The following is a 12,752-nucleotide window of genomic DNA, read 5'->3' as shown; positions in this document are numbered from 1 at the left end:
CATTGTTTTTTCTTTGATCAAGCAAATTGAGGAAAAATTCTAAAGCCAGTGGTGTGTTAGGATGATTATTAAAAGCCATCAGGGATTCCTCAGTTTTCCTCCCTCAGGCCGTGTCTACATGTGCATGCTACTTCGAAGTAGCGGTGCCAACTTCGAAATAGCGCCCGTCACGGCTACACGTGTTGGGCGCTATTTCGAAGTTGAAATCGACGTTAGGTGGCGAGATGTCAAAGTCGCTAACCCCATGAGGGGATGGGAATAGCGCCCTACTTCGAAGTTGAACGTCGAAGTAGGGCACGTATAGACGATCTGTGTCCCGCACCATCGAAATAGTGGGGTCTGCCATGGCGGCCATCAGCTGAGGGGTTGAGAGACGCTCTCTCCAGCCCCTGCGGGGCTCTATGGTCATCGTGTGCAGCAGCCCTTAGCCCAGGGCTTCTGGCTGCTGCTGCCGCAGCTGGGGATCCATGCTGCATGCACAGGGTCTGCAACCAGTTGTCGGCTCTGTGGATCTTGTGTTGTTTAGTGCAACTGTGTCTGGGAGGGGCCCTTTAAGGGAGTGGCTTGCTGTTGAGTTTGCCCTGTGACCCTGTCTGCAGCTGTTCCTGGCACCCTTATTTCGATGTGTGCTACTTTGGCGTGTAGACGTTCCCTTGCAGCGCCTATTTCGATGTGGTGCTGCCGAACGTTGAAGTTGAACGTCGACGTTGCCAGCCCTGGAGGACGTGTAGACGTTATTCATCAAAATAGACTATTTCGATGTAGCGTGCACATGTAGACGTAGCCTCAGTGTGGTATTTCTCATCAAGCATGTGTCACTATTGAACACATCTTTTTTTTTTTTTCTGTGATTCCACAGAAAGTGAAGAAAGTTATTGGAATTGAGCTCTGTCAAGAAGCTGTTGAGGATGCCAAAGTGAATGCCCAAATTAATGGTTGGTAAAGTTGTGTCTGAATGCTAGAATTTGTCTATAAAGGAATGAGTTAAACACCTGACATCCCTTGAATTTACTTAACTTATTTTCATCTGAAACTGCCAACCTGATTAAATTACTTGAAAGGTGTAATTATTTCTATTAGGCTCATTGATAAAAATCTACTAAATGATTGTATTTGAGTACAAATGTAGTATCCCTTTAAATCAAGGAAATTTACCTACTGTAAGTTTCTAAAATAGCAATATAAATTTTCCTATTTAATTAAATCAGCAAATCATCCTTGACTCAGAATTTTAATGGATTAAAATAACCTGAAAATCACAAATATGAACAGCTATTTAAAAATAGCTTTAGTTCATCCACTTGATTATAGTCTGAGTCCCTTACCTACAAAAGTTAATTTATGATTTGTTCCAAGGCATCAAATATTGGCATACACAATATACCCCAAAGAACAATTTACCTAGTAACTCTACCTACTTTGTGTGCATGCTAATGAAAAGTATTTTGCTTATAATGAAATGTCACATCAGTTCTTTGTATTTACTTCTCTCAGAACTGAACAACATTGAATTTCACTGTGGAAAGGCTGAAGACATTGTTCCTTCTTTAATTAACTTATTAGCGTCACACAACCTCATCACAATTGTAGATCCACCTCGGGCAGGACTACGTAAGTTTTGTTTACTCTGGTCTTACTTAACTGATACTTAATGGAATGATTTTAACAGAATGTTAGCTGATAGTTGGGAGAAACAGTATAAGGCTTAGTCTACTCAACTGTTAATACATAATCCTAGCTAGGGCAATTGCTTAGCTAGAACAGATGTATCACAGTTGACTATAAGGTCTGTCTTCACTGGGAGGCTGATGGGAGCATTTCTCCTGCTGACCTCCCTTACTCTGAGAGGAATAGTAAAGGGGGTGGACTGGCGACCCCAGAGAGATCAGAAATCAAACTGGAAGACTGTGCTTCAGCAATAAGTGCAGACCTACCGTAATCCTGCTTTAAGTTAAGACAGCCTCTTTGACTAAGTTTAAAATTTGTTTTTCTGCAAATATAGCAACATACACTATTGGCAAACAACTTTAACTTGCAATCTAGATTCTAAAGTGATTCTTGCAATTCGAAGAGCTGAATACTTGAAGAGGCTCATCTATGTATCCTGCAATCCCAGGGCTGCCATGAACAACTTTGTGGAGTAAGTTTTTTGAATTGTCTAGATGAAGCCGGACAAAGTACACATCCTGGGGGAAAAAAACCAAAAACCTGAATTTCTTTTTTTTGCATGCAAATAGATTAAGCATACTAGCTGTTGTTGCAGAGGTTCAAGTTCCATGGTCCTTTGAACCCATTCTTTACAAGTCATTTCTGGATGTGGAGGAGGAGATCAAAGGCAAAGAACACCTGCCTCAGGTTGGGAAGCCTTTAAATCCCCATCCCACAGGACTGAAGCCCTCAGGCTTCAACTTCTTCCCTTGGTGGTAGGGCTCAGGCTTCAGCTTTGTCTCCAGAAAGTCTAATGCAGAGCCAGTGACTCTACTAAACATGGTGCCATCTCAGTTTGAGAACTGCTGAGCTATAGGATTGTATAGTAGTAATTGACCTAGTCTTGAGAGTTCCATTTTTAGATAGTATGGTGGCAGTCTTCCTCCCTTTTGGTAGGAGAACTTTACCCTCCACAATAGCTGGTTTAGTAGTAGATTTAAAGCATATGATCATCTTAGGAGGCAACGGGAGTGAACAATGGTGCAAAGATGCAGAGTGGTGTTCATGGTCCAAGAAAACTAACACTATACTTTGTTTCTCTCAAAGTCTTTGTCGGGCCCCCTCCAATCGTGTGAAAGGAACCCCTTTCCGTCCAGTTAAAGCAATGGCAGTGGATCTGTTCCCTCAGACTATGCACTGTGAGCTGCTGATACTCTTTGAAAGGGTAGAACATTCAAATGGAAACACTTCTGAAGCAAGCCTGGACACTGCTCAGGTCATGAATACGCATGCAGCAGATTCTACCCAGGATGGTAGTTTTAACCCACCTGAAGAGAAAGTAGGAACTTCGTCTTCCACCTAATCTGGTAGATTGAACAGTCAGTGTGTGTGTGCACGCATATATTTTATATACTCTGGCAACCATCTTAACCTAGTGATTTCCTTCTAAGAGGCAGAAATTACTTTTGCAGATTAAATTTGCAGTGTGGCACCATAAGTTAATAACCTCTGTACATCATACTAATTACTTGATTTAACATGATGGAGGCTTTCAGTTCAGTGACACTAGCCTCTCTCAACTGGGTGATCTTTTGATACTTAACTGTCCTGTTTCTGAGAGGAAAATAACCCTATTTCAGATTACTTGGACCAAAGCCTGTTATTTTCACTTCTGTTGAAAGCAAGATATCTTTCAGGAAGACGGCCAGCATGACTGGACCTAAATATTTTTGCGTGTTCATTGATTACTGTTCATGTATATTATTAAGATTCAGCCTAGCTTTTCTCCAGTAGAGCTTGAGTGGAGGTTTTGTTTTATGGTTAGGGTTTTTTGTTTTTTTTAATTTTTTGAAAATAAGATAAGTGATAAACAGCTGATAGCAAATATCACTTAATACTCTTCTGGCAGATGCATAATTTTGTTGAACAGGATACTTTTGCCTTGCAGGCCAGCTCAAATAAATTTTGATTTTTTTTTTTAAAAGCAGTGTGGAATTTCTTATGCTGGATGTTGGTTTTGAATTGAAAAGAGGTTTGAGTTTGCAGTTGCTGATTTAAAATCTACCCATGTTTGCATTAAAGCTACCCTGAATTTTAGTTACTATGACACTTTCCAGTAGCTGTTAAGGTTACTTACCATTTGGCAGGGAAGAGGTCATAAGCACCATCTTCAAAGAGCTTGTAATCTGACAAGCATATGAAACTTCCATACTTGTAGTAGAAAGTCTTCTCTGTGCTGTGGTTTTGGTGGAAATAGGTTGTCCTAGTTAAAGATTGTTCTTAGTTATATGTGAGAGGACAATTGATATATGGGATCTTAGTTAATTGGTAAGAGAGTGAGTTTTTCGTTGTTTTGTTGACTCAGTATTACCCCCAGTTGTTTCCAAAAAAAAACCAAAAAGCACATGTCTGGGACTAGAAGATAGGAGCAAAAGTTAACTTTCATAGCAGCTGAATTCATATATGGATATAAAGTTGACAGAGCCAGCTTTGGACCAGAGTGTGGTTAGCTAGTGCTCTAGTAGAATGCTATAACTTTTTGGACTAAAGCCACAGCTGGGTAGCAAAATTGTAGCATGGGCCGTGAAGGCAGTGGAATGTGGGTGGGCTTCAGGCTGTGCGCCACTTAAGTGTCTCCCAAGTGTTTTCACAGCAGAGGTAAATTAGGCTCCCACTATCCTACCTCTGTGCAGCTCGTGGGAGGGGCAGGTAGTTACAGAAGTGGACATCATCTGCAGGCACTGCCCTGACAGCTTCCTTTAGCCTTAATTCCTTGCTCCTGACCAATGAGAGCTGCAGGGACAGCACAGAGTTTTTTCCCCACCTCTCTTCAGGGCTGTAGGCCCCTGCTGGCCACTTCCAGGAGCAGTATGGAGCTAGGGTGGGGGGGAGATTGCCTTAGCTCTACTGGACTGAGAATCCAAAGAGCTAGATTAAAAGGCCTGGGATGCTGTAGTTTGCCCATCCATGCTCTAGCTCCTTCAGCCCAGAACATGTTTTCTTAAACATAAAAGATTGACAAAGGGAATGCTGCACAGTGCAGAATTAGTGTTCTGCACAGACTTCAATTTTTTCCTGAAGAATTAGTGCCATAAGGCTGCTGCCTGCCTTGAGGGACTGCAGAAGTACAGAGTCCAGCTGCTCAGCTCAGTGTGTGGCTATGGGGGAGGCAGGGGCAGGCTATGGTCCCTAGGTTTGCTGGCCTCCCTGAAGTAGCCACTTGAGCCAATGAGCTGTAACCCCAGGGAGGGGCAGGAGCACCACCTGGGAGCTGCATGATGCAGCTGCTGTTTTTTTCTAGGGAGGGAGATTGAAGAGGAACGTTTAAATTGCATACCCTCCACCTGACCCCTTGCTTCTCCATCAGCAGATCCCAGTCATCTCTGCAGAGCCTGAGTAGGGCTGAGGGAGAAAGGGCACAAGTTTCTGGGGCAGCACCCCCCACCAGTATCCTAAATGCCAATCCCTCCAATTCTCCCTCTCCCATACATTACCCTTTATTTGGGAATTTGAAATACGGTAACTCAAGAGCAAGGATGAGGGGAAAAATTTAAAAAACACACCCACTTAAGAACTGATCACAAGCTCAGAGGGACAGTCTTCTTCAAGGGGTGCTGGTAGAGGTGATGAACCTACACTCAAACATCAGACAGGCATAAACAGGAAATGGCTTGTGACAGGGGTTCCTTTAAAACTCTGCATCCAGAGGATCTTTGATATCTGAATTGTTAGCATACTTGGACAGATATTAAAACTGGCATGACACACATTGTTTTTTATGGACAGACTATCCCAAGGGTAACAGCTCCTCCTCTCAAGCAGAACAAGTTAGTCTGACTAATTACGTGATTCATGTTACCTTTCAAAGTTCACTACAACTGCAATTCAGTAAACTCTTACTTAATGAGCAAGGCCACAATTTCACTACTGTACTATCAATGTGCTGTCTGTCCCCTGTGAGAATTAATTCCCTCAAAAATCCCCATGAACTTGTGAGGTGAGTGGGGCCTTCAGGCATTTTACTTATTTGTATATCATAGTATGCATGAACCTACACATGTACCAGGATTCCAGTGCTGTTAGGCATAGTACTGTGCCTATGAACTCAGAGCCCCAGCGTGAACTACATTTTTTTAGAGTTACTGTTTGACTAAATCTTCAGCATGAAGCTAAATTTCAGTGATCTGGTAAACAGCATTAATGTCAAAACTACTCTATTGAACAAGCCATTCAAAACATATCAAAAACGATAGTGTTACTTCAGGCCCAGTCCAGAATGTAAAAAATAGAAACATGTCACATTTCAGTAACTTAGAAAAGGATTTAACATCTGAAGTACATTTCTTCAATGGAAGTTAAGGCAGCTGATCCTAAAGCTTACATATAGAATACAAAAAAGGGGATAGAATGGTTCGTGCTGGGTCAGAGTTTCAGCTGGTGTGGAAAGTGTAATATGTAAGTAGGGAAACAAACATCTCTGATTTGGGTTTGGGGAAAGTTATGTACTTTTCACAATACTACTTAGATGTGCTGCTCATGTCCATTCCTTCTAGGTGTGTGTGTCTACATGCAGAGTTGTCAATTTTTGCCTTAGTAGCATACACATCTTAGATTGAAGAACTGGGATGCTTCTGGAGTCAGCTAGAAGTTTTGTCCCCAGGCAGTGTGAAGTGGAGGGAACTTGCAGATGACCTATGCGCCACTGGGAGTACGTTTTAAGTCAAGCATACATAGGGTTGGCAGTAGTGCCCTGCTCATGCATCTGTACTAATCACAGCAGGAACTACACCTGCTCAGTTCCTTTTTTTCAACTCAAACAGGAGAGTAGGTAATGGAATGGATACAAGCAATAGTTTTAATAGTTCCCAAAGGTCGATGCTATTCTCAATGCCTCACAGGCAGTATCCCTGGAGATGGATTCAGGATTCAGTCCAGTGGCTTGCAATGCTGCTCTACGGCAGCCAGCATTGTCACAAGCCAGCTTGGTAAGTATACAACGAGACATACCAGAATTGCAACCCCACAATTAGTCAAATAAGCATTTTTATAATGTAATATCAAACTTTATTGCTTAAAACTAATTGTCTGAAAAAATACACGTGTAATACTCAAAGAACAAAACACAAAGGCTTATGATTGTGCAGAGGAAAAAAAGCAAAGCAGAGGCTCAGTGAAAATGAGGCTTTATAGTTGTACCAATTTAGCACTGGCATCAAGCAACTGCATTCAATACAGTTCGTACAGCAACCATAGTTATTGACTTGGGCACATAATGCATTATTCACTTCTCAAATTCCCTTCTCAAAATACACATCGGAATACTGTTCACCCTTTATCTAGTTGCAAATGGCATTAATTCTCACACTTAGATATTTAATCTGAAATTCTTCCCACAGGAAGCTTGACGAGGCAATCACCTTTATGAACTTTGCCCTAGAACCAAAATATAGTGCATGTGTAGGATGTAATTAAGTTTTTAAAGAAAGAATACTTAGGTATTAAGTGTGCATTGTATGCAAAGGCTAACAGTGCCACAGGAAAGTGGGAGTTTACATACAACAGCAAGAGGTGTTCTTTTTTTGTTTTGTTTTGTTTTTTTCTTCCTGAAAGCCATTTTAAGCATGTGGAACCCAACTACTTTCTCTCGTTTAATAAATATTTAAAGCTGACTCATGTTTAAATAGGTAGCATCTGACTATTTCACTGAAGTCACAGTAATTTTTCATTCAGTACCATAAAGATTTGAATGCACACTAATTTAACCCTTAAAGTCAATACACCATACTTCTGTCAAGAAGCACATAATATGCAAAGCAAAATAGACCTAACTCCAAAAGGATGGAACAGTTCTTATTAATACTCCATCCACAATAAAAATACCCACCTTTGCTAGGATAAGGAACAAAGATCAGTGACAAAAGCAGTAGTTTTGCTTTATGCATTCATACAATCAAGATCTAAACCTTTACAGCCGGTTTCCTAAAAAACACACAAGAATTACAAGACAAATTTAGGGTACATCTTGAACCACACCTTAGTGTTCATGCAGAAGCCGAAATTAATGCAATGATCTATCCTCTATCACAGCAGCTCGTGCTTATGTGCAAATGCAAGACTTACACTCCAAACAATAGTAAACATTAAAAACACAAGAATACTTCACAATGACAATAAACAGCAGTTAAGTTGTTTGTTCCAGCAGTTATTGCGCTTTATTTTCTGGACAACTCCAGTTAAAGGCTGCAGCAAGGTCTAATACCATCCTTTTTTAGAATGCATATGTACGAGGCTTTGGTTCGCAATGAAATATCTAGATGTTTTATTTAAGGGCAATGGTCACCTTACAATTCAGATAGTGGCAGACTGAGGTAAGACTAAAGCAAAATGCTGAATACAGCATCCTCTTAGAACACAAAAGCAAATTCCTAGATCAGGCATCTATGGATAATCTGCAGGTAGCCTGCAAAATATTGACATTCTGATTTCAGACAAAGATCCACAGGGGTGATTTGTATTTTACAGCATTGTCCAAAGACAGCTTTTTCTGCTAGAAAACACACAAACTGAAATAAAACCTACTTAACACAGTAATACATTTAGGCAAAGAAGATATAAGCCCTGTCTTCATCAAAATCAGAGGGAAGCAGCAACTACTGCTTGTAAGTACTGCCCCAATGTTACACATCTTTTAAAAATGGGGATTAAAAATATACTAAAGAAAATAAGCAGAGGCAGTACTTTTTAGCTAGGTCACTTTAAAATAATGGTATCGGTATCCTTCACCTATCCTTATGTACTGAAAACAGGGTACTTCAAACTGAATAAGATAATGAAGATTGGGTGAGTTCTTTGCAGAAACCTCTGAGTTTATCATAGCAGAATGCAACTACAGGAACAAATGAGACTGACCTCAAACAACAGATGCAATAAATTACAAAACTTTAGCTTGGGAACAAAAATTTAATTTGTCCAATTAGGGCTGATACTGAAGATGTTAAAATCCAATTGGCACAATCCTTCATTATACTGGAGTATCCTATACTCATATTTCAGAATGACTTCTCCAGACAAGTACCAATTTATAAGGACGAAGAAATACCTCTGTCAGTCCAATGATTTTAGGAGCATAAAATACAGCAGTACTCGTACCAATTCTTGGATAAGTCTTTGGACCCCTACCACCAAACTGGTTTCTTGCCATGCTTTCCCCCCCCACACACTTATTTTAAGCACAAGATAATCCCACCCCCTCTAATTTGAGGAATTCACTGCATTAGCCAATAAAATACAAACCTAAATAAAGGGGAAATACCAGTGCTTTCACTACAACAACCAAAATATTTCTCCTGTGCATATCTGATTAAAGCCTCAGCAAATACAGTAAGTACTGCCAGTTTTCTAAGATTGTATTTCAAAAATGTTTGCATATTCCTGTCCTTTTTCATCTTAATCAGTACTTAATCTATTACAGTCTTATTCTAGTCTTTTTCCTATGTTGCACCCCAAATCTACGTTCTAATTTCTATTGCAGAAGTTAATTTTTTCTCCAAATGCTATAACATTTAAGTAAAAAGCCAGTAACAAGTTTTCTTTAAAAAAGTAAGATAGCTAATTTAGCATTTTCAAAGCCCAGGCCACAGAAGTTGTTTTTTAAAAAAAAAATATTTTCCGTAATGAAACAAATTCTCATACTTAAGTAACATGGCCCAACCCCAACAAATTAAAATTACTACATTACAGGGGAGTAAGGGTGGAGCTTTATAAACAGTGAACTGGCAATATATTTTCAAAAATAACCATCAGCTGTCTTCAATTAGTGATATTTCTCCTTCAAGGTCTGAGGATAGCCTCTCAAGTGACAAAAGTTAATGGCTGTTTATATCAAATTGCAGCGATTCCCAACCTTTCCTTTCTCCCCTGGTGCATCTTGAGCTCCAGGGACTCTTCACATTGCCCCCAGCTAAACTGCTACAGGAGGGAAAAGAAGGAGATGGAGCTCCGATTGGTTGCTCCTTTCTAAAGGATGGTTCAGTGGGATAGACTGCCAAACAGATGGTAGCTTCCCCATTCCTTTTTCATGTATGTTTTTAAAAAAAAAATCCACCCGCCTCAGACTTCACTGGTTGGGAAACACTGAATTAGAAGCCTAAATATTCTCCCTTCCATTTGGTTTGTAAACAATCATAACTTTTCTTTAAATTAAGGGCCACCAATTTGGGATATCCAACTTGTTGCTCTTAACACTACCAGATACACTTGTTCTTTTCAAGTTAAAAAAAAGAAAACCACAGCCTGGCAGTACACAGAATAAAAACAGCATTACTGGCCTAATCCTATGGTATTAGGAACATTGCTCATCACTTTTCATGTATCTGTCAAAGTGTCTTATCAGTGCATATTATGTGCTGAAATGCAACAAAACTTTTCACAAAAATAATTTAGGCATGTTCATACAAGAGTGTGTATATATAAAAATTTATATATAATATATCAGCTTCAACCTGTACATAGATTTTCTGAATTTGTTCCTTAAACACATCCATTCAAGACAACATGGATGATTTTCAAGGAAAAAGTGCTTGCTCATAAGTATCCTGTGTGAACATGCCTATCTTCTGTGCATTTGCCCAAGTAGAGATTTTTATGATCAATCATTTAAACATACATATTTCAGGAGGTAAAAAAAAAAGTAATATTGCCCTGATGATGCAAAAGAACAATGCATAACTGAAGCAGCCAGGATTCTAAAGTTATCTTGCATTCTGCAGCAAATATATTCTTAAATAATAGTTGAAAATGTAGTTTCTCCATTTGTTATTGCTCCCCACTTGTTAAGTTTTCTGGTCACACATCAACAGTACACAGAGGTTCACTACCAGGCTGAGCTGATTCTACTATTGTCATCTTGGGTTTCTTTCGAGTTTCCTCCTTTCAAGAAACAAAAAGTCAACAATACCAGTGGTAAAACAAGATTTTTTCTTTAAAAAACCTGAGCAACTGACTGACTCTATTGGCAAAATATCAGTTATGTTTGATTTGATCAACTAAATTATTTAATGAGCATCTTCTGTTGCTACCAGATTTTGTTTTCATTAAAGGAACAGTGTTCCTGAGGGACCTTTGTGCCAAAAATTACAAATTCTACACATAGTATTTGAAAATTCTACATATTTTATCAATAAATAAATGTGGAGGCTCCAGCATAGCAGAGAGGACCATATGTCCTTTGCATCTCTGTCAGCAGTAATTTTTCTGCAGGAAAGCAAATCTGCTGGGGGTATGAATTTTTCATGTGTGCAGTGGCATAGAATTCCCTCAGCAGTAAAATTCTATTTCATAGTGTCTGACCTTCATTAATGTACTGTAGGAAAAAGATTCAGAACCATAAAAATAGCTCTTGTATTCTGGCCCTACAAGAAATTTTTAAACATGTATTTTTAAGATGTCTGCAGTATGCACTCACCCTTTCTTGGGCCAATTTTTTCATTTCTTCCTGTAACTTGTTCAGGATGTGTAGATTTGGTTTGTTCTTTTTGGCATACTGCTGAAGTTCTATCACACTTTTATCAGAGGTTTCCTGCGTAATAGCATTGTAAGTAGGACCAAGAAACAAAAAAGTTATCTCTTGTAGATTTTTAAAATAGTCACAACTCACAGAGCTTAAGCAAGGAAAGTTTTCTTTTTCCCCCCCTTTAAATGAAAAGGGGCATGAAACAAGTCAACTGTGCATTAGTTGCTATAATTTGATTTTGCCATTTCAGCCTACAGCAGACAAATAAGCTTGAGAAAATGCATATTTAATAGAGTGTTGATCTTATACCTTGACAACAGCAAGATCGACTAATTAAGAAACAGAACATCCTTTAGGGTTACTTATCAATATAGATAAGTAACATACAGTGAATGAGAGTATTATGGTTACAAAGCTAAACAGAGAAAGGAAGAAAATAAGTTTGTTTTTAACTGCTCAGCATCACAACAAAACAAAAAGCAGTTAAGTAGCACTTTAAAGACTAGCAAAATAGTTTATTAGGTGAGCTTTCGTGGGACAGACCCACTTCTTCAGACCATAGTGGGTCTGGCCCACGAAAGCTCACCTAATAAACTATTTTGCTAGTCTTTAAAGTGCTACTTGACTGCTTTTTGTTTTGATAGTGTATAGACTAGCACAGCTTCCTCTCTGTTACTATTAATAAAAAAACAACTTTTTCAAGCGTGGATTACAAAGCAATGACAAAATGTTTACCTGTTTGACCATCTTGCTATTCTCTCTACCATACATACGCAATAAAGACCCCCAATTTTTCACATGTGGGTGCAGTAGCTGTAGTATCTTTTGAGAAGCTAGCTGCTTCCCAACTCTCTTATTTTTACCTGTACAAATGATAAACACACAAACACCACATTAGAACATTATCTGTACATAAAAAACTACATTAAGGGATAAATGAACCAATATACTCTTAACACTTCATAATTTACACACTAAAAGGATAGAACAAGCATGCACCAAGAAAATACATGTCCTAGGTAAGTGTTAAGGAGGAAAGGATAGAAAGTAAGAATGACCTGTAAGCGATCATAAGATGAAAAACCCAAACAGTACTTACACCAGCCTCGCACTGTGTGTTTGCCACAAGTCATGACATATTCACTCTTCTGATTTTTACCAGGAATCACTTCAAACTTGATAGATGTGTCACCCATTCCATGGTTTCTTAAGCATAAAAAACTCAGTATTGTAAGCTCAACCCCATAAGTTGCACAGAAACACCACATGAACTGAACAACATGAGGTCAATTTAATTGAATCTGCAACTAACAGGAATTCTGATTTTCTAGGTCAGTGGTTCTCAAACTTTTTTGGCCCACAGCCCACCCTGTTCAATGCAAACCTTTCCACAGACCACCAACCACCCACCCCGGTGATAAAATGCATTTACTTATCTCTAAATACATTAAATACTAAATTATTTGAAAGTATTCACAATAGGCTACTAGAGCATAAAAATGTAAATACCTAGCTGTAACAAGGGGACATGTATTTAGATCTTAGTGCATCATATCAGTTTACCAGACTTCATTTTAAATAAGGTAAAATATCA

General features: G+C 39.0%; 2 protein-coding genes across 5 annotated transcripts in view; one reads left to right on the top strand and one right to left on the bottom strand.

The window, feature by feature from the left end:
- Window positions 1-12,752, top strand: part of TRMT2A (tRNA methyltransferase 2A) — a 38,722-nt gene that overhangs the window by 19,190 nt on the left and 6,780 nt on the right. The window contains exons 9-12 of one of the 2 annotated variants that reach the window (XM_075012407.1): window positions 860-935; window positions 1,495-1,611; window positions 2,044-2,140; window positions 2,755-4,954. In XM_075012407.1, coding sequence (XP_074868508.1) covers window positions 860-935; window positions 1,495-1,611; window positions 2,044-2,140; window positions 2,755-3,010 — 546 coding nt within the window. In that variant the 3' untranslated portion in view covers window positions 3,011-4,954. Of the gene's footprint in view, window positions 1-859; window positions 936-1,494; window positions 1,612-2,043; window positions 2,141-2,754; window positions 4,955-12,752 lie in introns of those variants that run through there. The other variant, XM_075012406.1, reaches the window with a different exon arrangement.
- The window catches only part of DGCR8 (DGCR8 microprocessor complex subunit), a 53,814-nt gene continuing 47,164 nt past the window's right edge, over window positions 6,103-12,752 (bottom strand). For all 3 annotated transcript variants that reach the window (XM_075012402.1, XM_075012404.1, XM_075012403.1), the window contains 4 exons: window positions 12,258-12,364; window positions 11,894-12,021; window positions 11,111-11,224; window positions 6,103-10,575 (listed from right to left, as the gene is read on the bottom strand). In XM_075012402.1, the coding sequence (XP_074868503.1) occupies window positions 10,492-10,575; window positions 11,111-11,224; window positions 11,894-12,021; window positions 12,258-12,364 (433 nt within the window). In that variant the 3' untranslated portion in view covers window positions 6,103-10,491. The remainder of the gene's footprint in view (window positions 10,576-11,110; window positions 11,225-11,893; window positions 12,022-12,257; window positions 12,365-12,752) is intronic.

Source organism: Carettochelys insculpta, chromosome 18 (assembly GCF_033958435.1).
Source record: "Carettochelys insculpta isolate YL-2023 chromosome 18, ASM3395843v1, whole genome shotgun sequence".
NCBI lineage: Eukaryota > Metazoa > Chordata > Testudines > Carettochelyidae > Carettochelys > Carettochelys insculpta.
Note: the sequence above shows the minus strand (reverse complement) of the source record. Positions and strands in the feature narration are given on the sequence as shown.